The sequence below is a fragment of the Miniopterus natalensis genome, chromosome 1 (genome assembly GCF_054644295.1).
Source record: "Miniopterus natalensis isolate mMinNat1 chromosome 1, mMinNat1.hap1, whole genome shotgun sequence".
NCBI classification, from domain to species: domain Eukaryota; kingdom Metazoa; phylum Chordata; class Mammalia; order Chiroptera; family Miniopteridae; genus Miniopterus; species Miniopterus natalensis.
The window spans coordinates 27612719-27637448 of NC_142081.1; the positions used below are offsets into that span (position 1 = coordinate 27612719).

A 24730-nucleotide genomic window follows, 5' to 3' on the forward strand; every position below is an offset into this window, starting at 1 on the left:
GAGGGGAGGGGAGGGGAGGGGAGGGGAGGGGAGGGGAGGGGAGGGGAGGGGAGGGGAGGGGAGGGGAGGGGAGGGGGCGGGCGCGCGCGGGCAGCGCCGCTCTCTCCTCCCACCGCGCGCCCGCCGCTCGGCGCTCCCCCGCACCCGGCGAGCGGGAGGCTGGCGCGGGGCCGGCCCGCCTCCTTCCCGCCGCCCGCGGCTCCCCCGCAGGCGCGCGCCGAGATGGCCGCGGCCGAGCGGGGCTGAGCCCGCCGCCCGCCGCAGCCGCGGCTCCCCGCGCCCAGCCATGGCGAAGCAGTACGACGTGCTGTTCCGGCTGCTGCTGATCGGGGACTCGGGCGTGGGCAAGACCTGCCTGCTCTGCCGCTTCACCGACAACGAGTTCCACTCCTCGCACATCTCCACCATCGGTAAGGGGCGGTGGCCCGGGGCTCCCCGCCCCGCCCGCCGCCGACCCGGGGCCCCCTCCCTCCCCACCCGCCCGGGAGGAATTGTTCGCCGCTCTGGCCGAAGGCGGGGATGCGAGAGGCCGGGGCGGGGGCATAAATCCCGGGGTGCGGGGCCACGGGCTGGGGACTTGAGCCTCGGTTCCTGGAGGTGAGGGGTCCCCGCTGCTGTCCGTGGCTAGAGATGGGTTCCCCGGGCTCGCGCTGGGGAGCCCTCCCATCGAAGCCGAGAGAAACGGGGCGGGTGTAGGCCTGGGTACCCCGAGCTGGGGCGGCGAGGATCCTAGCCACTGAAATGACACCCCCACACCCCCAGGTTGGGGGGACTAAAGCCCAGTCCCTGAGTCACTGGGTTCCCCCAGATCAGGGATGACCCGATGTGGAGCCTGGAGGGGGAAGAAAGGAAGGGAGGGGCCGAAGGGGTTGAGTTTCCAGGGCACAGCCGCGGAGGCAGCCAGGCGGTGGGACACCTGGAGGAGGGTGTAGATGAGGTGAGGCTCCAGTGGCCTGTGGAAGGGGCACTTACAGCCAGTTCAGGAAACGCAAGCAACTGCTCTGAAGGAGGCCGAGGAACCGCAGGAGTATTTTCCCAGACAGGGGGAGGGATGGCAGGCAGGACCTTACCTTAGAAACACCTCTGACCTGGCAGTGCTGGAGCCGGTGCTTAGAGGGCCCGGCCTGGTGGCACCCCCACAGGACTGCCATGGGATCACTTGCTCTGGCAGGGGACGGTGGCCTCCCCTCCGAGGGGGCTCCTCCTTTGGGAGGTGGAGGTCTGAGCTGAGGGAATTACTCCCACATCTAATAGGTGCCCTGACTGAGGCCTGGAGTAGCCTCAGCAATGCCCAGGTGCCCCCTCTTGTCACACAGGGCCCTAGCCCTTGAAGCTTCCGCCCTCCCTTCCAACACACACTTCTTGTCAAGAGAAGAGGGAACAGGTAGAGTCAGGAGGAACAGGGCCTTGTGGTTAAGAGGCCGTCTTTGTTGTCAGAGGGACCTGGAGCCCTCGCTTTGGGGCAACATGACCTTGAATATCACTTAAGCTTCTGACCTTCAGTTTTTCCTCTGTAGAATGGGAATAATAATAGTACCTACCTCCCAAAGTGTTGTGAGGAATAAATGGGATAATGTTTGTAAAAGCACTTAGCACCAACTCAAACACGTGGCGAAACTGGATAATGCTGGTGTCCTTCCTGTCATCCTCACTGACCTCCTAGGGGCTTGTTCTCTCTCTGCTTCATTATCTTCAAGGGACTTCGAAAGGTCAGGGAACAGATGCTTTCATTTTTCCCAGAGAAGCTCCTAGGAGGTCCAGAAGCTTGGATGAGAGACATCTCAGAGGGATGGGTAGGGCACAGAGACCGGGAGAGGGCTCCATGCCCCCCGGGAAGGCTCAGAGGAAAGAGGAGGTGCTAGAGAAAGGCCTGGGAGTGAGCAAAGGAGTGGCTGAGGAGCCAGATGGGACGTGAGGACAGGTGCAGGTGTGGGGACAAAGGGCAGCAGGTTAGCACTTAGAGAAACTTACAGTGGTTATTTTGGGGATGGGCCTGGTGTCAGGAGCTGCTGAGGTATCACAGAGGGCAGGGGGCTGTCTGGTGACCCCAGGCTTTTGCCTAAAGAGTAGTAGTTTGCACCGTGGTATCCTGGCCACATTTCAAGTCCTAGGAGTGACCGAAGTTTTTCACTGGAGAGCTTTCCTCATCTACTTCACTTCAGAAGCTCTTGGGCTCCTGCTCAGTGTTGTGGGGGAGTTAGACCCCCCCAGGAGTCATTTCTCCCTTTCCCATAAACAAACGAGGGAACTGCTGTCTCTGAAATACCAAGATGGCCCTTCCGAAGCTTGTGAAAAGCCCTCCTTAAGTCCCTGAGCCCTGTATCGCTAATTGCCAGCCCTTCTCCTTAATGGCTCTTCTACCGTGTCTTCTCCCATCGTAGACGTTTCTTCCAGCCTGGGAGGAAATGTGTAGTTTCCCTTGCAGGCCACAGGGACTTCCCCAGAATCCCTCTGGGGCCGACCACCACGTGAGCAGAGGTGAATCAGTGAACTGGGTGGAGGCGTCTCCACGGCACCCTAACCGTCCTGTCCCCACAGGGCCCTTGGTATATTGACCTGAACCCTGAAGACCGCTCTCGTTTTTTCTCTGCTTCTGCTGGCTGGGTCCGCGGTTCCCCAGGATGCAGAGGAGTGTTTAGGAGTTTGGATTCTGTGGAAGAGAAAGAACCCTGTCTTTCTTCACATCAGCCTTTTAAAACCTGCCCACTGGGTTTCCTAAACGTGTTCTCGTTGAAAGCCTATTGTACCTCCCCTTGGGCGTGTTTCTCAGCAGCAGCTAAGACTTGGGGGAGGAATGGGATGATCAGGAAAAGCTTTCTCCTTTTCTGGATATAGAACGTTTTCCATAGAGATGGAAGGAGCAGCCAGGGGACACATCAAGGAGCCAAGAAAAGGGGTGCTACCAAGTCATAGTCATAAATTTACCCAGTCAAAAGTCTGCATGGGTCCTGTAGGTAGGCTTGGTGCTGAGACCTGGAGATTCCAAGACGCATAATACACGTTGTCTGAGGCACATTCTTTTTCCTTGCTGGGCACTGATCTAGGCACCTTTCTTGGAGCTTCCTTTGTGAATGGGGAAAATGTGGCAATTCACCAAGTAGAGCTAAGATAGAGCTCAGACACGTAGACCATGTTGATATCTTCTAGGCTGGCACTTTTTTTCAAAAAATCCTCACCAGAGGACATTTTTTCCAGTGCTTTTCAGAGAGAGTGGTGGGGGGGGGCAGGGGGAGAAACATTGATGTGATAGAGACACATCGATTAGTTACCTCTCGCACGCACCCCAGCTGGGGCTGGGAATCGAGCCTGCAACCGAGGCACATGCCCTTGGCCAGAATCAAACCTAGGACCCTTCAGTCCATGGGCCAACACTGTAACCACTGAGCCAAACTGGCTAGGGCTAGGCTGGCACTTCTGTGATTTACTGTTTAGGCCACTTCCTATAAGGGTTTGCGACATTCCAGAGAGCAGCCTGCCAGTGAGGAGACCTTCCCTGAAGGCACTGACCACCACTCTTCTTTCTAGTCAGCAGGTGGGCAGGTGGCAGCTGGACCTGTGCCACTGGCATGCCTTTCCCATGCAGCTGTGCTGATCCAGATGTGGCTCAGAGGTGTGCAGCTGGTGCCTTAATGCTTTCTGCTGTTTCCTGACAAGACCATCTTACCTGTTAAATTAATTGAGCATTTACTATGAAGCACTGCGCCTGGCATTTAGAGAAGTATTGCAGTCCACCTTTTCCTGCCCAGAAGCCTGTAGTTGGGGAGGCAAGGCAGGCCAGAAGAGCCTTGGCCACAACCAGATAAAGTATCTGTGAAGAGCACTTAGTGAAGCGCTCTTCAAATGTAGGGGATCGATGATCATCGTGATCATTACTATTAATGAAGGTCTTACGGTCATTATCAGCAGCTAAACCCTGATGTAAGACTGTGCATGAGGCAGCCAGTGAATGGTGAGGGGACCGTGAGTGCCGTTACTACAACCAAGTGCTAGAGGAGGTCGGAGAAGGAGGGGGCCCTGTGGACCAGAAGCCGCAGGGAAGGCCGAGGAGGGGAAGCCGAAACCAGGCCGGCAATGGGAGCTGCTTTTCAGTTCCTGTCGGGGAAGGAGCAGATGGTGTAACAGGCGCTGAGACAACAGAGGTGGGAATTCAGTGGGTGTTCTTGGGACTCTGGGCAGTCTGGCTGGAACAGAGGGGGGTTTTAGGGGAAGAGTGGGAACAATACTCTCTCTCTCTCCCCCAGACTATACTTCAGTGCCTTGGAGGAGAGACCAAATCTTACTCCTCTTTGTTTTCATAGTCCTAGTACAGGGCCAGACACAGTCTCAATAAATGTTGAATGAACAAACGAATGGATGAAAGGGGGCCGAGGGCACTGAGGGCCTGGCCGAGGGGTGGAACTTGAGCCTTCACAATAGTATAAGTTCCTGAGCAGGGGAATGATGTGATGATAATGGCACTTAGGGTGTTGGCTGGAAGAGGGGTTCAGACTTGCAGCAGTAGACCAGTCAAGGGCTATGGTAGTGTCTGGGCACGAAGGAACCTCTCAACCCATTCTCTCTCGTCTCCCTCCTAACCCCTCCTGTGGCACCAACACCAAACTGCACACTGTCACCTGTTCTCTGTTCCCACCCATCAGCCTGACAACTTCTGAAAGGGCCTCATGTGACCTGCGCTGCGTGCCCAGGCAAGGAAACCGTGTCCTAGCCTACGTGGACATCTGCGGGCAGGTACTTTTGGTTTCCATTCTGTGTGGCAGCCAGAGGTGACATGTAAGGCACTAACGCAAGCTGAAGGGATGGTTCATGAGTTGATTTTCTCCTGCTCATCCTTGGTCTTCTCTGAGTACATCTGTCCCTGGTCTGTAGACCTTTTATGTTAAAGGCCACCCACCATTCAGCTGCACCTCTCTGGGTTCTGAGGAGGCTGCAGCCTGTGATTTTCCGGTTTGGCTGGTTAAACGGCTGGCCTTGGCTTCAGGGCTGCTTTCTCTGGCTGGGTTTGTGCTGTAATATCACCTTTCTCAGGAAGTTCTGTTTGAACTGACTCTGGCCGCCTGGGGCAAGGACTTGTGGGTGACTGAACGGTAGGGAGAGGGCTGGAGGAAGACCAGAGGGGAGAGATCTGATTCTGGAATCAAGCTGCCTAAGGAACGTCAGGCCAATGCTTGGGCACTGGGTCTGTGGGACCAGACCATGAGGCACTGTGGACCTGTGCCGTGTGACACTGTGGGAGGGCCTGGGCAGGGTCTGTGCTCCAGCACTTGGGCAGCCTGAGACAGGTCTCTTCCCACCCTGTTCCCAAAGCCCCCCAGAAAGGAAGGGAGGGTGAGACGCCAGGAGTAGAATGAAAAGAGCACAGATGTGAATGTGAGTAGTAAGGAATTTTGGTCCCTTAGTGATCTCTGTTGTTAATTCATTAGTGCTTTCTAAGTTCATAGAGAAAATTAGGAGAATGCATTTCTAACCATTATTTACTGCACCGTGGGAGGTAAATATATACCAGTACCAAACTTCTGTAAATGTACCGCAACATAACCAGTAAGGTTAACCATACACATGCGAAGGGTGTATCATATCTTGCACGTAAATCAGGAATCAAGCCCATTTGCCAAATTTCAATTTGATGTTTACTAACATTTTTATGACAATACGAGGTGGGTAAATTAGATACCATTAGTATATTATTACTTAATGTGTTTATCATTGGCTCTTTTGCATGCTTTAATCTGGTTAATATATTTAAATTTGTTTTTTTCCTTTCTGAAGGCTCTGTTTACAGTATTTTATGATACCGTTGTAAAGTTCAACTGTATCAATAAAAAACAAACTGTAAAAAGAAAGAAAGAAAAGATTTCAAACAACCTCTAAGAATTTCCCACAGCCTTCCTGGCTCCGTGACCTTTGGACATTTATTTAACATCTATTTAACATCTCTGCTTAAGTTTCACATCTATAAATTGAATATAGTAGCAGAATCTTTCTTAAAGGTCGCTGTGAAGATTTCAGAGGCTAGTAAATACAAGGCACTTGCAGAGCCCTCAAAAAAAGTGGTAGCTGTTCTCATTGTATTATTATTATTATTATTATTCCTAGCTTATAACAGAGTCGTAGAGATGAATAAACTATCCACCACTCATGCATTCGGTCATTTGGGCACTGTTTACTGAGCACCCACTCATACCGGGTGCCGTGTGAAGAGCTGGGGACAGAGCAGTGAACACAGCACAGGAGTAGGCTCTGGGTTTCATTCCCTTGTCTGTGCCAATCTCCCCCTTGCCCTGGCAGTGCTGAGGCTGAGAAGGAAGAGTTGGTGAGGAGGAGTGGAGGAATAGGGAGTGGAGGATTGGGGGCTGCTCTGCCTCAGGGCTCTGTTCTCTGCCAGGCGTCACTCTGCCTCAGGCCACCTTCTGCCCACCCCCTTCCCCAAGGCCATGATCCCCAGTAATGGCTCTGAAGCCCTCCGAGGATTTCATTTCTGCTGCTCTGTGCACCTCTGCCACCTTCACAGCTCTGCAGATTCACCCACGGCTTTCTTTGGGCGCCCTGGTTCCTGCTCCTTCCTCCTCCCAGCCTCCTCCTGCTCCCTGACAACTTGGTGATGAGCTTTATGACATGAAAGTCGATATTTGGCCAATGCCTTTATACCCCAATTGCCAGCTCCTCTCAGAGTGCCTTCTTCTGTAATCTAATATTTGTGCCCGTTTCCCTGCAAAACTGCCAATTTTCTGACCTCTTCTTGGCTCTTCTGCCTGGGCAGCATGCTTTGTCAAGGGGACCACAGAGCCTCCTGGACATTTAATTCCTCACACTGACAAGGAAAGGGCTCATCATCAGCTCTATTTTGTAACTGGGGAATGTGAGGTCCTGAGATAAGTGATGACTCACATCTTGCAGGCAGGTGGCCCAAACTTGAACCTTCTCGCCTCCTCCACTTTCTGCAGACTGGCTTCGTGCATGCCCTTGCTCTTTGGAAGGTCCTTCCACAGGTTGCCAAGCAAAACGTCCTGTGAGCCAAAGGGAAGAGGATCTGTGCCTCCCCCACCCCATCCGAGGGCTTAGGGATGGAGGGACAGTTGTCCCTCTGCTGCTGTCCTTGAAGCGTCCCTGTGGGGGACAGTCAGGGTGTGATTGGGGATTCCAGCCGGGGGACTATCATGGGGTGTGGTTGAGGAATCCGGCTGGCAGACCTTTGGGGATGAGATCTGAGTGTTGCCCCCTTATAACTATTTGATAATATATTTACTGAGAACTGTGTGACCAGGGCTCCGTGATCTTCAGACAGGACAGTTGGCTTTGAAATGTGGGTTGTTCCTGATCTCTCTTCCTGACTAAAGTTTTCTCTACTCATCTTTTCTCCTGCACGTACTGACTTCATTTATTCACTCACTTGCCCACTCATTCATTTTTTCTTTCACTTATTCGATTTGTTGAATAATATGTAGTGAGTATCTACCTTCTACCAGGCGATGAGAATATGAAATGAGTAGGATGCTTTTTTGCCCTCTGGGAGCTTACAGCACAGCTGGGGAATCAGGCTTCCAAACAGACAACTGGAATATTATGCAAAAGCAACGTCAAAATGCTTTGGAGTCACAGAGGAGTGACTGATTCTTCCGGGGAGGCTGGAGAAAGCTTCACAGAGGAAGTGACATTTGAGTGGGGCCTTGAAGATGACGAAGGCTTTCCCAGGGGACAAGGGCTGGGGGAGGAGGTGCTCTCTTCTGCCTGGCTGGGCAGCGGGTAGTGGCCAGGTCCTGGTCAGACCAGCTGAGGCTCAGTTCAGTCCTTGCTAGGCTCTTTGTGAGGCTAGATGCACCTGGAGGCCCGCTCCCCTCCAAGATGTTTGCTCCTGAGGCTCCCAGCCCCAGTATCTTCCCCCCAGAATGTTCTGCTGCCTGTCAACTCGGTGCTACCTGGGAAGAGGCTCAGGAGGAGGGTAGAGGACTGAGAGGTCAGTGCCCACCGACCACCCAGCAGCAGGCTCAGGAAGGCGAGGCCCAGGTCAGGGGTCTGGCGGAGGGGAGTGGGCCAGGGTTAGCTGGAGCACACGGCGCAGACCCAGTGGAGGGCTGTGCTCGCAGCAGTGGACAGGGCAAGGGGAAGGGAACCGATGTTCCCTGAACACCGACTTTGTGTACCTGCTGTGTACACAGAAATAGTGTGTTTTACACATGAACATTCAGCGTAGAGATATAAAGTGGGGTCACGGAGCCCTCAACTCTGCCTTGCTAGTGTTTGAGAAGTTTCTTTGTACGTTTTTCAGGCTAGAGGCTGTAAACGAGTTTACACGTATGTATGTGCACGCACACGTGTGCACATGTGAGGGTGTGTCCCCATGGGATCCAAGGGAAGGGAGGGAAGGGTCTTGCCGTGCTTTTTCCCTTTGTAACAAAGGAAGGAGTAACGTGGGTCCCTCTTCCTTTTCTCTTCTGAGGAACGTGAGTTTGCCTGAAACGTTTTCCTGTCTCAGGGACATTGGCTGCGTCCCCTGCCTGGGACCCAGATCCTTCAGATCTTCTCCCTGCTGGTACCTTCCTGTCATTCAGCTCTTCGCTCAAAGGTCAGCTGCTTTAAAGGTCTCTGACCAGCTGATGGGAAGCAGCTTGCGCACAGACCACCTCACCGTCTGTGTCGTCCTTCCACTCTTGCTTCCCCACACATTGCCCTCTGAAATTGTTTGTTAGTTTACTTGCATACTATCTGTCTTCCCCACTCGAGCAGAAGCTCTCCGAGAACAAGGGTCTTTCTGTATTATTCACTGCTGTGTCTTCTAAGCTTAGTTCTAGGCACATAGTAGGTGCTCAGTATGAATGAATGGATGGATGCGTGCATGCATTTTCCTAGAGTACTTTTGCTCTTCCCTGAGGGAGTTGCAAACAGTATCGGTTTCTTGGGGCTTTTTTTTTTTTTTTAAATCCTCACCTGAGGATATGTTTTTATTGATTTTAAGGAGAGAGGGAGAGAAAGAGAGACAGAGAAACATGGATGTGAGAGAGAAACATCGATTGGTTGTGTCCCCTAATTGCCCTGACTAGAGATCGAACCCGCAACCTTTTAGTGTACGGGGACAATGCTCTAACCAACTGTGCCACCCCACCAGGGCTTCTTGGGACTCTTAAGGCAATGAGGAACTCACTATGCTACAGGGGTTTGGGACTGTGAGGAGAGGGGGGAGTCCTGTAGAGGTGAACTGTTTCCAGTAGCCTGTAGCTCTTCTGTTCAGATGAATATGAGAGAAGCTCAGATGTAGGAGGGAGCAAGAACCTGCTCCTGTGATCCCTGTGTGAGTGGGTCCTCTTTGGTGTATGAAGAGACAAGGGGCTGACATCTTAGACTAAGGTCAGTATTCCCTGTCACTTGAGGTCACTACTGGTGTCATACGATGCCATCAGCTCAGCCAGGCTGCTGGAGCAGTCTTCCAGGACCACCTCAAGGCCGGAGGCTCTGGAGTAGGGAGCTCCTAGGGCTCAGGTACTGGGGATAAGCATTCCTTCCAGCCTCTTGGCGGCCTGGGTTTGACTGGGAAACCCTTCTGCATGATAAAGCCCCTGGGTTCCTGGTGTACTAAAGACTGACCCTTGAAGATTTATAAAAAAATTATATGTTTTTATTGATTTGATTTGATTTTAATTTATCTTTATTGTTGAAATGCTTTTCTTGATTTGAGAGAGAGAGAGAGAAAAGGAAAGAGAGAGAGAGAAACATCAATCGGCTGCCTCCTGCACGGCCCCTACTGGGGTTCGAGCCCGCAACCCAAGCATGTGCCCTGACTGGGAATTGAACCTGCGACCTCTCAGTGCCTAGGACGACGCCCAACCAACTGAGCCACACTGGCCAGGGCCACCCTTGAAGATTTTATGTGAGGGTGGTAGCCTCTATAGAGTTGTCCTGGTCCCCATACCACCTTCCATGTTGAAAAAAAGAAGAGGGACAGAGCATCATTCTGAAATCTCCAGTCTTTCTTGCGGGTGGGCGTCTTAATCAGACCGTTGACCCCGGTTCCCTGGAGGCTAAAACGTGGCCTTGGCATTAGATCAGGATTCTGTCTGTCCCAGACCAGGGCCTCCTGTATCTCTGCTTCCCTTCCCTTCGCACCAGGGCGAGATGATGCGAAGGCTGACTGAGCGTTTGCTGCGAGAGCCTGGGCGAGGCCGCACAGGGGCAGTCAGCCTGCAGCTGGGTAAGGGGGGGCAGTGGGCATGTAGTCCACAGGCTGAGGCCAACGTCCCCAGACAGACGGAATGAAGCGGACACTGCAAGTGGCAGGTCTGGGCAGACACTCTCCCCTCGCCCTTCACTTGACGGGCAGGAGGGACATTTGTGTGCCAGGAGCCCTCTTCTAGAATCTTCCCCTGAGCCTGTCTCTTAGCTCTACCTCTCTTGTTCCCCTCGGTATTCTCCCCCTCACTTGCCCCTCCATTGGGGGAAATGGCGTCATGGGTCTCCTCCAAATGGCTTTGGTCTCCTTCGCTGAGAGAATGGGGTTTTGAAATGGGGGTTACTCTGATGCTTTGTCTGGGGTGGCAAAGTCAGGCAGCCTCCTCCCCGCAGGGTCTGCCCATCCCTAAACTTGTCTTGGGGTTGCTCAGGGTGACCTCTTTGGAGGTGACCTCCTGCCACAACCCCCGTGAACTGCACATGTCCCGCACATGCTGGTGTCCTGTGAAGGAGGGCTGGGGCCTTCCTGGAACCTGGGCTGGGTAACTAGAGCCAACAGGGCTCCAGGGATTGGGTGTCTGCCTTGGGTTTCAGGTGTATTAAGTTGTTCCTGTTGTGGCGTCTCATTGCTCCTGAAAAGGCTCAGGTCACGCTGCTGGTCCTTCGGGCTGCGGTTGATCACGGTGATAACATTTGGCACCCAGAAGAGCCCTGTTTCCACTTGAAGCATGTGGCACTTAGCAGGGAGGCAGGCTGGCACCTGACATTAACCCATGAGGGTCTGCGCACCAACAGGCACACCCTTGTAGCCAGACTCGGGGGGCCATCGGGGCTCCATGGTGGGTGGCATTTTCTCTTTTCGTTAAACCGCTCCAGCTTAGTGCTAGCTCTCTGTCTCGATTCTGACTCCACTCCCTAACATGAGCCCCTCCTGCTTCCCAGAGCTCTTTCCACGTCCCAGGCTGTAACCCTGGGCTCCTGAGTCTCATCCTCCCAAGGGACTGAAAGCTTCAGCCAACGTTCAGTAAAGCTCTGTGTGCCAGGCCCTGTGTGATGGGTTTTATACCTTATCTCATAATCCTCACAAAAACTCTCTGACATCAGGGACTGTCACCCCCATGTTATAGATGAGGAAATGGAATCAGAGGTTAAGTAGCTTTCCCAAGGCCGCACAGGGAATTTGCTGTAAAGGTGGGATTGAAACCAAACTGACCTCACACCTGTGTCCTGGACGACCGTGCCGCTCTGATTTCTGAGCCACACTTCCTCCATGCTTCCCAGGGCTTCCTTTGGAAGCAAACAGGGATGGTAAGGGGTGTTCTTTCCCCTGGGCATGTCCTGTCCCCTCTTTCCACCGTCTCCACAGCCCCTCCACTGCTGTACTGGGGAGGCAGTAAGCTTGGCCCTGTTTTACTGCCCAAGGTGCATATCTTAGGAACCAAGTGAGTGCCAGTATCTGTCCCTCGCCCTGTCCCACTGACCTGCCCAGCCCCCTGGACCCAGAAGAGGGCCTCACATGTCCCCTGAGTTTTCTGACAGCAGCTGTCCCTGTGCTCCAGGCCTCTGGTTGTGGCCTGGCAGCTGCTGGGGTTGCTGGAGGAGCAGAGGCCACACAGCCGGGGACACAGCAGGAAGAGCCAGAGGCCATGGGTGCATCAGGATCTGGCTCTGTCACTTAACTGAGGATTTTTTCTTGCTAGTGTCTGTGAAGTGTTCAGATGGCAGGACACGCTCCCTGGGCCAGGGGAATGCCACTAATGGAATTGCTACTTTATGCGTGGCACTGTATGGAGGCAGAGGTTTTAAAAACAAACAAAAAACTTTGTCAAATACAAAGTATGTTATCTGCCCCTAGGTACTACTTGGGGCACTAGTTGCCCTATCCAGTTGGGGCTAAAAGACAAAAAAAATTGGAGGCAGCAAGGGGCAAGGCACACCGTTTTTAGAAGTCTTCCTCCTAGCCCCATATTTGAAATGTCTTGCCTGCCAGCCAGGGTGGGGTGGGGGGCCTGGGGGGAGCCATTAGGTAGCAGTGGACTGTCCCAGGCTGTGACTCTTTGGGCAGCTGAGGCGCTGTCTAAGAAAATGGGGTTTGCAGTGAGGCTGGAAGGTGGGTCTGGTGTGGGCTGCCGGCTGTGCGGGGGAACAGCGCCCTAAGCCTCACTCTGGCCAGCACGTTTGTGCCTTTGGCATCCCCGCTTCTCTGCCCATCTGTCTATCTCATGCTCCTCTCATTACCAACTGGCCAGTCCCCTCTGCACCATCTGGAGGAAGCTGGCTTGATCAGCTTAGGTAGCTCCCCTGGTCCCTATTGGCCAGGTCACCTTGGGGGACACTAGCAAACCCACCTATGGCCTCCTCTCGGTCAGATATCCACCCTGGTCCAGTCAGGAGCTGCTTCTCTGCAAAGAACATGCTGAGCAGAGGCTTTGGGTTGGGCAGTTCCAGCCAGACAAGGACACTGGGTGTGGCAGACACCACAATCATCATATCTGAGGTGCTGGGAAAAACCATGAGCTGCTCGCCAAGCTGTCGGCCCTTGGCTGGGAGGGGCCCCATCTTCCCTGACTCTCCTCTGGGGGCTCCAAGGTCTCTAGGAACCTCTGCCGAAGCTGTGTGGGGGTGGTTTGCTCGTTTCCTCACACCTGAGCCGTCCCTGTGCCTGGGGCAGGAAATGGGCTCTCCGTAGGGACCCTGAGGTGGCACCATCCAGGGTGATGCTCTGGGCTTGGTGGAATCATGAACTCTCAAGGACCAAGGGGTTCCCTGAAAATGGGCTGCGGCGGGCTTGCCCCATGTGTGCCCACTGTGTCACTCCTAGATGCCTCCTAATACCAGAACAGGTGCGGGTTCTGCTGAGGCGTGGCAGAAGGTCCACAGCCTCGGAGAGTTGGGAAGCCACTGGTCGGGTGACGAGTACCCTGGGTAGGTTTTAAAGAGGCTGGTGTCCAGTTCTGGCTCAGCCATAAGATGTGGGAACATGCGTAAGTTACTTGGCCTCTCTGTCTCATGATGATAATCTCCACTCCTGCCTGCCTCGTAGGCTGGCCTAAGAACTGAGCGCTCTGGATTCCCTAGCCAGGGGGTGTGCTCTCTCTGTATGGTAATAAGCCTTGGGTGTGCTTCTGCCTAGAGATGGGCCTGATGGTGGTTCTTAAACTTTGCGTGCCTGAGATTTAGTAGGGCTGGGTGGGCCTGGAGAATTCGCATTTCTAACAAGTTCCACCTGATGCCGAGGCTGGAGGTCCAGGGACCAGACTTTGAGAACCACTGTCGTGGAAGCTGCTGTCAGAAGTGAGACCCATGGACCAATAGCATCAGCCTCACCTGGAGGCTTAGTGCAGCATCTCAAGCCTCATCTACCACCTGCTGGACCAGAATCTGCATCTTGACACAATCCCCACAGATCTGCATGCAACTTAAAGTTTGAGAAGTGCTACCTTAGAGGAGCCAGGATGAGAACACACTGGGTGGGGGGGATGGAGAATCTCTTCTTCCTGTTGATTCTGCAGATGGAACAGAGAGCGCGAACCTGGTAGGATGTGCACCCAGAGGGGCTGATGCGGACAGCTGAGGGCGGGACCTGGAAGGGAGAGAGAGAGGACTCCTCCCCAGGGAGGTGGAGAAATCAGGAAAATCTGAGGAAGTGAGGTGGGCCTCAGAGTAAAGGCTTCTTCAGGCGGCCGTCATTTTGCCCATCAGACGGGAACGGTATTCTCTTGAACCCCTTCAGCTGTGAGCAGGGCACACAGTGGGACCGAAGCCTTTAGTGGGGAGGACAGTGGCTGTGAGGAATGTGAGGGGTGCACACACATCCAATAAACAGTTTGCTGAGCAGCCGCGAGGGCCCAGCTGAGGTGACAAAGCATGAGTCTGCAGGCGACTGAACAAGGCCAGTGTGTTGACCGTCACAATGCTCAGCAATGGCAAAAACCAGCAGCCACACAGGGAGACGGCAGGGGCCACGGGTGGGCACAGGCCACGGCGGCCGGGGGGTGACTGGCAGGGCGGGCCCAGTGGAAGGTGCAGGCTGTGCGGGAGTAGGGAAGAGGAATAGACCCCACTGGGGATCCTTGGGCTGTTCATCTTTAAGTTTAAAAAAAGAGGCGTGGGGCCGTGGGAAGGGAGAGGAAAATCCCTCCGAAGTCATAGACTTTCTCTGTTCCTTCCTTAGGGCATGTGAAGAGACAAAATTGAAGCATTTGACTTCTCAGAGAGGTTAAAACACTTTATTGGGTGGTCAAGAGGGCTAGGTTACAAGATGGTGGGGGTGCTGTGAGCCCCCAGAATTCCCCAGCCTGGATTCCTGGATTCCTGAGGGAGGAGGGGGAAGGAATCCAAGCCTAGCTCTCACGCCCAGGGTAGTTGTGTATCCTCCTGTCTGTCCTGCCTCTTCTAACAGCCTGTATTCCTTCTCAGGGAGGGTTTCCTAGTGCTGGGATCCCCCCACCCAGCTCAGTCCTTCTCTGGGACCTACAGAGGGACGGGGTCCCCAAGTATAGGTAAGGCCTCTATGCCTAGTTAGCATACAGGTGCCCATCATTCCCTCAAGAAACAGTGAAGGGGTGCATGGCTGCGGCCTCACACAGGCCTCTGCTCTTGCTGTGCCGACCTCGGGCTGGCTATCTCACCCCCTGGGCCTTGGTTTCCTTCCCACTAATCTCTGAGGGCAGGGACCATATGTCATTTTTGCCACTGCGCAGGGCACAAAGTAAGTTCCCGTAGAAGTTTTAGGAATAAAGGGAGTAGAACCTTCTATCTCCACCCCCACCCCAGCCCCCTTGCTACCACTTTGCACGAGGCACCATCCGTGACCAGACTTGCTGGGCTAGTGTGAGGATGAGCTGGTTTATTATAAAATGAACAAAATTGCTGGTTCTCCTGGGAAGAAGGCACTGTAGCGTGAAAAAAAACCAAGAATTTCTTCATTCCCTTCTATGCCAGGTATTGGGGAGAGGCAAATTCTTGACAACTGTTTGTCTAGGGAGGGCGTGAGCGTGCTAATGCCCCCGCCAAGGCCAGGTGCCCCCTCCTCGTTTCGCTCTCCTCTCTGCACCTCTCGGCAGACCGGGAAGAATGACTGCCAGGCACTGTCCATTTGGAAAAGTACAGCTCCATAGATAGGAATCAGCGTGGGCAGGCAAAATGATTCACATCCGACCAATTCAGTTTAGTTCAGGTTGTTCGTTCTGAACCTTGTCTCCCTCTAATTAAATGATGATTGGTCTCGACGGTAAAAGGGAAGAGCCTGAACTTAATCTGTCTGAATTTGTGGAAAGCTGGGGACAGGATGGATAAGGGCAGATGTATTCCCATTGGCAAAGAACCAATGCCCAGGTGGAGTGTCAGCCGTGGGAGGAATTCTAGCACCTTTGGGGTCTTCAGGGACTATGGTCCAGAACTCTGCCTTTCCCACGTTCTCCACCTGCAAACTGGTTAATGATGCCCATTCCTGACTTGTCTCTAAGGAGTACACGGAGACTTAAGCTTAATTAACCTACTAGACGCAGTCTTGAATCACTGGGCAGTGACCGGCATAGTCAGAGCTGGGGAGAGGCGCGGTGATAAAACCTCTCGGCTCATCTCCCCGTCATCACTGATTCAGGCCTGTGTGCTGCTGGTAGTGCTGACTGCTCTTGCTGCAAATTTCCCCAAATATGTTTCTGCCCTGCACTGGTTTGCCAAATCCTTACGTGCCCCATGTCCCACGGCAGCTGAGCTCCTCACGCCTGCGACCTGTTTGTCTTCCTGTCCCTCCCCAACAACACGCTGTGCCACTGCCTCTTCATCTGGTCCTTGGCATCACTCACAAGCTCCTGCTGTGACCAGGACACTACTGGGGCATGATGGGAGCTACAGTCAACTGAATGGCCACCAGGTGCCAGGCACTTCTCAGCAACCCTCTGAAACGACTGGTAATGACCCATTTTACTGATGAGGAAATGGAGGCCCAGAGAAGCAAGCTGCCTAGAGTCATAGCTGTGAGTTCAGTGGCCAGAATTCAAGCTCAGGCCCGACTTCAAAGCCCAGGCTCCCAGCAAACAGCAGTGCCCCCCCACAGTAAACCAGTTAGTCAACAACAGATCCACCAGGCCTTCTCCATGGTGGCCCATCATACACACCACAGTGGGAAACGGTCCTCCTCTCTCCAGGGTCCCTGTGCCTTCCCCACATTCATGACAGCACTGTAACCCTTCCTGTTAATAAGGCAGAGAGAGAGAAAAACTCAGGCCCATGAGGTGGATCGCTGTTCCTAGGAATTAGACTTCCAGGAGGGATTAATACAGTGGCTCTCTCTGGAGGTTAACTAGGAAGATGTCACATGTGAGTGAGACACATTTGGGGCTAAGCGAGGCAGCGATGGAGTGGATTCCCCTGTATTCCCTCATATTCACTCCCTGTGCCCCCGAGCCCTTTACTGCTGGCAACTTGCAGCTCAAGGAGGAAGGGAAGCCCCATTCAGAGCACCAGACACTTCCTCAGGGTCAGTTTTGGGTTCAAGGAGGCCCTCACCTCATGCCGTCTTCCTGCCAAATTCAACCAAAGGAGATCCCTTCAAGTGTGAGTGCCCTGGGCCTTCCTGGTCAGTTTGCGGAGGGTTCTCAGTCCCTAACTCTCTTGCTCTCTTCCTCCCTCCAGGTGTTGACTTTAAGATGAAGACCATAGAGGTAGATGGCATCAAAGTGCGGATACAGATTTGGTGAGTTGGGTGGGAGGAGAGGACCTTGGGCTGCTCTCTAGCTGCCACTGTCATGTGTAAAATCCTGAGGCTTCACCTGGGACAACTGGCCACCTGTTGGATGGAGAGAAATGGAAGTCCCAAAGCCCATCTCCTGCTCCCATGAGCCTTAGGCTCCAATCTCGTCTAAAGAAACTTTATGGGACTGACCACAAGTCACCAAAAGGCAGGAACTAGAGGAATTGGCAAACTAACTACTGTGGGTTTGTCTTAGATTTAGGCTTTGTGCTGGGGCTGTGCGGCCTCGTGGTGGGATTGGAAGGAGGAAGGGCCACACCACATCGGTTAGGGTGGGACGCTGGTGCGAGTTCCTCAGGGCAGCATGGTGCAGTTCCCACAAGTGGCCACAGGGGGCCGCTGTGGCTCTGGCCTGCCGCTCCTGGACGCCCTGCATTTGCCAGCTGTGGCGCTGCCTCCCAATTTCAAAGTGATATGGGCATTGCCTTCAGAGGTCCCATAGGACCTGGAGGTGGAACAGTCCAACCACTCTGGCCAAATTCTAGAGAGAGTTGTCAAGGCCCAGTGATGGTTGTGGCTTCTGGTGCGGATGTAGTTGACAAGGCCCCACAAGCCCTGTCAGCACCAGATGACCAGGAATCTCTTCTGCAGAGCCAGGTATGTTCAGATCCCCTGAGAGACCAAAGCTCCACTGGTTTTTCACCCTACAGCTCCCCAGTCTTCCCTGCATGGGCACAGGGTCTCCCAGCTCCTGCTCCTCCCTTCTCACCTGCTTCTGTGGTCCCTGCTCTTCTGAGGGACTGGCTTTCTACTGCAGGGACACAGCGGGGCAGGAGAGATATCAGACCATCACAAAGCAGTACTACCGACGGGCCCAGGTGAGCCACCATTTTCAGGGGTCAGAGGCGGGATGCTGCCATCCACACTCCTAGCTCCGGGTGTTTGAGATATCTGTGCCACTCACCCCCAAAATAGGGCCCTCGGACTGCCTGCTGGGGAGGGGAGCCTCAGGGCAGCCTTTAGGTGGTTCATGGACCATTCATTCATCACTTATTCTCTGAGCACTCACTCCAGGCAGGCCCCCACCCTCACCCTCCATCCATCCTGGGCCAAAGACCCAGGTCCAAGTATTTGGTGCCTTCCTACCTCTGAGTTCTGTGGTGGGCCTAGGAAGCAATAGCTTTGGGAGCCTGAGACAGAAGAAGTGCTGGGTGCTGAGGGGTCCTCATTGTGCTAAGCAGAAAGCAGGGAGAGTGGGACCCAGTATTTAGGCGCCACACCCACTTCTGGCCCCACGCCTCTCTGCTATCCCTATGCGCACCCCTCCCCCATCTTTCTCTCCCACCCTCTCTCCCGCTCTCTCTCCCAGGGAATATTTTTAGTCTACGACATTAGCAGCGAGCGTTCTTACCAGCACATCATGAAGTGGGTCAGTGATGTGGATGAGGTAGGAGATGCCGCCTCACTCTCGGGGTGGGGGAGGGCACCTCAGAGGGGAAGGCAAAGGGAGGGCCAGATGGGAAAGGTCGAAGCCCTTGGGGTTGGGGAGCAAATGCTACCTGGAAGGCTTGCCCTCCACGGCCCCGGATGAAGAGCTCTGGGTCATACGACATGGGGAAGACGCCCAAGCTGCCATTCCCTCCCATGCTCTGTACCCTGCCAGGCTCCCATCGCCATTTCTGCCCCAGAGATGAGTTAGGCCTAAGCCTACCCTGTGAACACCTTCTTTCCCGAAATCTCAGGACTGCTGGGATTCTCGTCCTGGCTCTGCTGTGGCAGCTATGGAGCCTGGGGCAAACCATTTGAACTCTCTTGCATCCACAGTTTCTTATCTGTAGAATGAGGGCTTGGTCTTAAGTCCAATGTCTTTTCCAGCTCAGATACCAGTGGCCCATTCCAAGGAAGCATTCCATCATCTAGGGTGGGGCACTGGGGAGAGTTCCTCAGAATTAGAGTGTGTCCTGCCCTAAGCTGTCTCCATGACACTCCCTGGGGTCAACCATGGTTCTTGGGTGAGCCCGGCACCTGCACCCCGTCAGCCCACTCTGTCCTAGGGCCCTTAGGTTTGGTGCTGTTGTGGATGCCAGTGTAGACTGTGTGGTGGGGAGACAGGAGGGAAAGGTGGCACTCACTGGTGGTTCTGCCTGTCCTTTGTCTGTAGTATGCACCAGAAGGTGTCCAGAAGATCCTTATAGGAAATAAAGCCGATGAGGAGCAGAAACGGCAGGTGGGACGAGAGCAAGGGCAGCAGGTAAGTGGGAGGGAGTTGAATGGATCCTCCCCTGGGGTTTTCTGCTGGCATCCAGGGCCAGTCCTGAGAGCTGGGACCCAGGATTCTGTCACCCCCATCAGCACCCTCACACCTTCTGTGGTAGGCTAAGGCACTGGGTCAGTCGCCCTCTGTGAGGGTTGGCTTTCTGCCCTTCAGGACAGTGATTTGGGGTCCATCCTCATACAAAGACCTCTGAGGAAGCAACTCTCCCAGCTCCAAGTCCCCCAGAGCAAGATTACCTCTGCTTAAGAGCTCACCCCAGTGTTAGTGATGAGGAAGGACCTCAAGTTGCTGACTTCGTCTCTCACAGCATCCAGGCATAGCTGTCCTCTCATAGTCATCCGCCCCGCCACACCCACTCCCTGTCTTCCTGCCACTGGGAAAGAGGTAGGAAGGCATGTGAGGAATGAAGGGCCCATGGGAGCAGAGAGGGTGGGAGGGTGGTGGCGAGGGGATGTCCAAGCACAAAGGGAGACCGTCCTCCCAGAGGACAGAAGGACAGATAGTGCTAGGACAAAGAGTCATCCATCCACTCCAAGGGCCTCAAGAGCTTTTTCCTACCTCTCCAGTCAATAGCATTCCTCTAGCACTTAAGATAAAATTGATTTTTTTATATTAAAAAATAATAGTCATAGAAGAATCTGAAAGTAGAAGCAGACCCTACTGGAATAATAGTATTTATTGAACACCGTATGTCCTGAGCAAGAGCTCTGAGATGCATGACCTCAGTTAGTCATTCCACAGCCTTGGTTCATAGACGCTGTCGTCCCCCATCAACAGGTGGCAGAGCTGGGGCTTAGAGGGAATAAGTGTCCTGTCCAAGGCTGTACAGCTGTCAAGGGGCAGCACTGATTTTCGAGTCTGGGCCTCTTTGCCTCCAAAGCCCATGTTTTTCATTAATTTGCCATATCGCCGCAACGTTTGGGTGTCTTTGTCTCCTGATATATGATGTATGTTGGGTGTGTATGTGACCCTGTGCTAGCCTCTGTCTTAGAAGGAGCTCTCAGCCTCACCTGAGAAGTCATCTACTCTGAGAATTGTCCCCAGACAGCATGGGCTGTGAGGGCAATGGCAGAAATATGTACAAGTGCTGTGGGCACCCCCTTCCCCCACTGATTCCCTCTCAGGAATGTTCTTCTCTTGCAGCTGGCGAAGGAGTACGGCATGGACTTCTATGAAACAAGTGCCTGCACCAACCTCAACATCAAAGAGGTGAGGCTGAAGCCCAGCCGCCCTGTGTCCTCGGCTGGGTCTGGAGTGGGAAGCAAGAGGAGAGGGTGGCAGATAGGAGCCGAGATAAGATGAGACCTCGCCCCTTGGGCAGTTACAGGGGTGCAACAGGAAGAAGAGGAAACACTGGACTAACTCGTGCCCCTTGGTTTATTTCCAGTCTTTCACGCGTCTGACGGAGCTGGTGCTGCAGGCCCACAGGAAGGAGCTGGATGGTCTCCGGACACGTGCCAGCAGAGAGTTGGCATTGGCAGAGCTCGAGGAAGATGAGAGCAAACCTGAGGGCCCAGGGAACTCTTCAAAAACCTGCTGGTGCTGAGGGTCCCGTGTGGAGCACCCACAAATCCCCCGCCCCTCAGGAGGCCTGTGGGCTGACAGGGAGCCTGGGCTGTGCCCTGCTTCTCTCATTTGGGTGACCCTGTGGAACATCTGCAGCTGCTACTCCCCCTGCCCGGCCCTGAGAGCAGCTCCACTGTCACCTCTGAGCAGCCTCTGCCCCCAGCCCCTCCCCCGGAGGGGTGCCCTTCAGCCCCTTTCCCCAGCCGCAGGCCTGCTATGAGCCCCGATGTGCCACGAGCACACTCACCGCCTGAGCTCCCCAGACAACAGCGTCTGGAGTCAAGGCCTCTTTAAGGCTCCTTCTCAGTGCATCTGTCTCCTGTCTGCATTTTCTCTTCTCTTTCTCTGTCCCCTCGTGCCCTTTGCCCTGTGTGTCCTGCTTTGTGGCTGCTGGTGCAGCCTGTTTCTTTCCTTTCTTCCCAACCCTAGCCAAGGGGATGGACTCCGGCTCATGGGGATGCTCCTTCTCTGCTCCTGGGAGAACCCCACCCTGCTTCGTGGGTGGGCCAGAGGCGGTGGGGTGCTTCTCCCTGTCCTTCCCTCCCCACCGTCCCTCTTGTGCCATGGGCCCGCCTCACCAATGGTCTGGGGACGTGGAACAGCAGGTAGGAAGGAAACACCCCACGTGGTCCTCAGCCAGGGGCTGCCCTACCTCTCCCTGCCTGCCCCCCAGCTTTGGACTTGCTTGGCTACCTGCCCACCTGCCTCTTGGGGACCTGAGCTCGGAGGCACCTGAGGTGCTTCAGAGAAGAAAAAAATGATAAGGGGATAAAAAGGCGCCTCCATTCTCTACCTCCCATGCAGCCTGTACACAGTTTCTCCCCACCCGGGCTCCTGAATTAAAGACGTGAACTGAAGCCTGAGGGCACTGCAGGGGTGAGGAGAGCCCTGGGGGGAGTGATGGGCAAGCCAACCGCGTACTCCAGGAAGAGGAGCCTTTGGAAACCAAGGACTAGTTCCTGTATTTCAGGTTAGGAGCAAGGGAGAGCAGGCCAGGGACAGCAGTTTGCAAACCAAAGGGGACTATGGGCTCCCCGGGCCCACCTTCTAGTTCTTGTATGAGAAAAGCATTTCCCCACAGCTCCCTGGCAGGGGAGAGGTGGGCCCCCACTGCCCCCAGCCTTCAGCTCACGGTTTTCCCGAGACCCACAGTTTGTGGGAGAGGAGCGGGGACTTCATGGGAAGAAAGGAAGCAGGCCCTGGAGGGATGCTCGGTGCTGTTCTCTCAGCCTTCAAGACAAAGTGCTCACCTTGCCCCTCTGGCTCCTGGAGAGAGGCTTGAGGGTTTGCCGACTGCACTGTGGCCACAGGCGGAGGGAAGAAAACTCCTCCAGAACTCTCTGTTCAGGAGGAAGGGCTTTTTAACCCCATGTGGCCCAAGAGGAGCTTGAAGAAGGCCCTTTAAGGAAGGGACAAGTTAGTTACCAGCCCTTGTAGGCTCCTGCCCACCTTCCTCAGCAGGAGGATCTTTCTTAAGCTACATATTAGCCACATCACATGGCTGGGCCTGGAGCTAAAACGAACAACTGAGCACTGAGCATTCACCAACTGAGGGCCCAAATCCAGGGCACACCCATGTGAAGGATTAAGAGCCCCACTTCCTTACTCCAAAAGGGGTGGGGGGATGGAATCTCTAAACCTTTCCTCCAGACTTTTAGCAAACCAGGAGACAGGAGAGGGTGGCTCAGGATGTAGGAATGGGGGTAGGTTGGCACAGTGGAAGGAAAAGGAAGGCGGGAATAGTTCTAAGTCGGCTAATGAGAAATTTAGAGGGCTGACTCTCAGGTGAAGTGGTGACTATGGCTAGAGATGCTTCCTTGAGGACTGAGCCTGGGGGCGGGGGGGTCAGTAACGCCAGCCCTCGGCCCAGACTTGAGAGAGGAGTCACATTCGCATTGGCTCCAGCCTGCCGGTCAGTGTTGCAGCCCTCCCTGGAGATCGGGTGGAGCATCCCTGCCTTTCTCCTAACCCTCAGGACAGGAGCTGTTTCAGCTGCCCCAGAGGTTCTGGGAGGGAAAGCAAGGGGTTGAGATTCTATGGCCTGATTAGCCCCATTCTAGAGCCACAGCTGGGGAAGGTGGGGGAGCCAGAGGGTTGGGATGTTAGGGTGCAGCTATGCTTACCAGGTACCGCAGTCGGCCTCACCCCTAAACTTCTCCAGTCCAGGAGGTGCCTGGGGTCTGGCATTAGGCCCAGACTGTTGAGCAGGTGCTCCTGCCTGTTTACTCATCTCTGCACCTGCCGTCCCGAGACCCGGCCCAGCCCCAGGCCCTCCACCCGCTCCTGAGCCCCCACCATCTAGCTCCCTGTGATGGGTGAATGTGTACTGTGTCTCGGGTCCAGTATATGAATTGTGAGCAGGGTTCATCTATTTTAAACACAGATGTTTACAAAATAAAGAGTATTTCAAACCACAGGTGTGGGTGTGTGTCCCTGTCTGCGCCCCTGGGAGCAGGTCTTGCTCAGACCCTGGCGGTTAAGGGGCGAGGCAGTGCTGGTGGAAGCGGCCCCAGAGCCCTAAAGCAATGGCAGTAGGATGACAAGGGGAGTGGCAAACGTCTCCCATTTTGTACCTTTTCAATGCCACCTGCAAGGGAGCCCCAATGAAAGCCCCCTTTCTCTGCAGTGGGCTTATACTGCAGAAATAAGACTGAGCAGAATCATTGAGATGATGAATATCTATGTCTGAGGGAGTCTTTCAGGCTGAGAAGGTTCTCCCCTATCAGATGGCACAGGAACGGGCCTTCCTGAAGGCATGAGGAGGGCTAAGTCATCTTTCAGGGGTTCATCCTAGCCCTGTGATGGACTGCCCCAGGGGAGCAAGGCGGACCAGGATCTTGGAGGTCGGGGGGGGGGGGGGGGCTGTTGAATACTAACCTTGGGGTACAGAGTTGATGGAAGAGGCAGAGAATGTTAGGGAGTGAGGGTCGATTGAAGATAGAAGGCAGGACCATAGTCTAAGATCTTAGCCTGCACATTCCAGTTTAGAGTGCTCGTAAGACTATTTCCTCAATTCCACCGGTCATACTGTGAGATAAGGAGGGCGATTATCTTTATCCTGGCTCAACAGTAAGGAAACGGGTGCCCAGGGGCCCCACGTAGCTGGCAGAGTCGTGGCTAGAGACAACCGAATTGAAATCTCTGGAGGAGAAAGCGTGGCCCTCTCTATTTAGAAAATTCTTAAGAACCACTGGAGTTGAGAACCCCTGCCCTGAGCTTTCTGCCTGCTAAGCCCGTACAGAATCCAGAACAGCTACTGTCCCCGTGGAAAGCTGTGGGAATCACACACTTTGAGCATGTCACAAAGTTATAAGCTTCCGGAAAGTGGGCTGGTTTGAGGTAAAGTTGGACAAAGAGAAATTCTAGGAGAGCCTTATCAATTTAATTCAGTTGTGAAAGGTGAGAACCCGGGTGACTCAAAGGGTCCTGGGCTATATCTGGAGAAAATTAATGGCTTGTACCTAAGGGAGAGGACCCCCTCACCACCACCAAACACACTCAGCCCAGGAACTTCCATGGCCTTCCTGGAAAGAGGTCATAGAAGGGCAGCCGATAAGAGGTGTTGGGAAGCTCAGAGAGTACTGGGGAGCTCTAGGCTTGCACGTTAATCTGGAAAGTTCTTGTTAAAGTTTAGCCCACTGTCAAGGCTGAGTCCTTCTGACTCAGTGGCTTGATTGAGACATTTATGGGCAGCTTCTGGGAACCCTGCCCAGCCTCAGCAGGGGACACACTTCAGCTGCATTTCCTGCTACCTCTTCTAATGGCCAAAGATTACATTCCCACTTAGGCAATGGAGGCTTGTTTAGGGAACAGCCCAGTGAGACGTGTGGTTTCTCACATGCTATAAGCAGCCATGGGAAAGGCTATGGAAGACAGAAAAGCTGGGCATCCCTGGTGGGTAATTCTCCATCTTCTCCACAGATGATATTCTCAAGCCCAGCTGCTGCCAGCCTAGCTTATTCTTGGTCCTAGGAGCCCATTCCCAATGGGCCTGTACCTGTGAAAACAGTCTCTAGTAAACATCTAAATTATTA

At 54.1% G+C, this 24730-nt stretch overlaps 1 protein-coding gene across 3 annotated transcripts; it reads left to right on the top strand.

Annotated features, from left to right (window-relative positions):
* The first annotated feature begins 227 nt into the window (after positions 1-227).
* Positions 228-23099, top strand: RAB15 (RAB15, member RAS oncogene family). 3 transcript variants are annotated; one of them, XM_087819815.1, is made up of 7 exons: positions 228-410; positions 16798-16858; positions 17673-17733; positions 18225-18302; positions 19017-19106; positions 20274-20339; positions 20518-23099. In XM_087819815.1, exons 1-7 carry the CDS (start codon positions 287-289, stop codon positions 20674-20676), a joined length of 639 nt encoding a protein of 212 aa, XP_087675941.1. In that variant the 5' UTR covers positions 228-286; the 3' UTR covers positions 20677-23099. The 3 variants fall into 3 exon arrangements, with proteins under 3 accessions (XP_087675941.1, XP_087675947.1, XP_087675954.1); XM_087819821.1 differs by lacking the exon at positions 18225-18302; XM_087819828.1 differs by lacking the exon at positions 228-410 and having other exon boundaries at positions 17566-17733.
* Positions 23100-24730: the final 1631 nt, after the last annotated feature.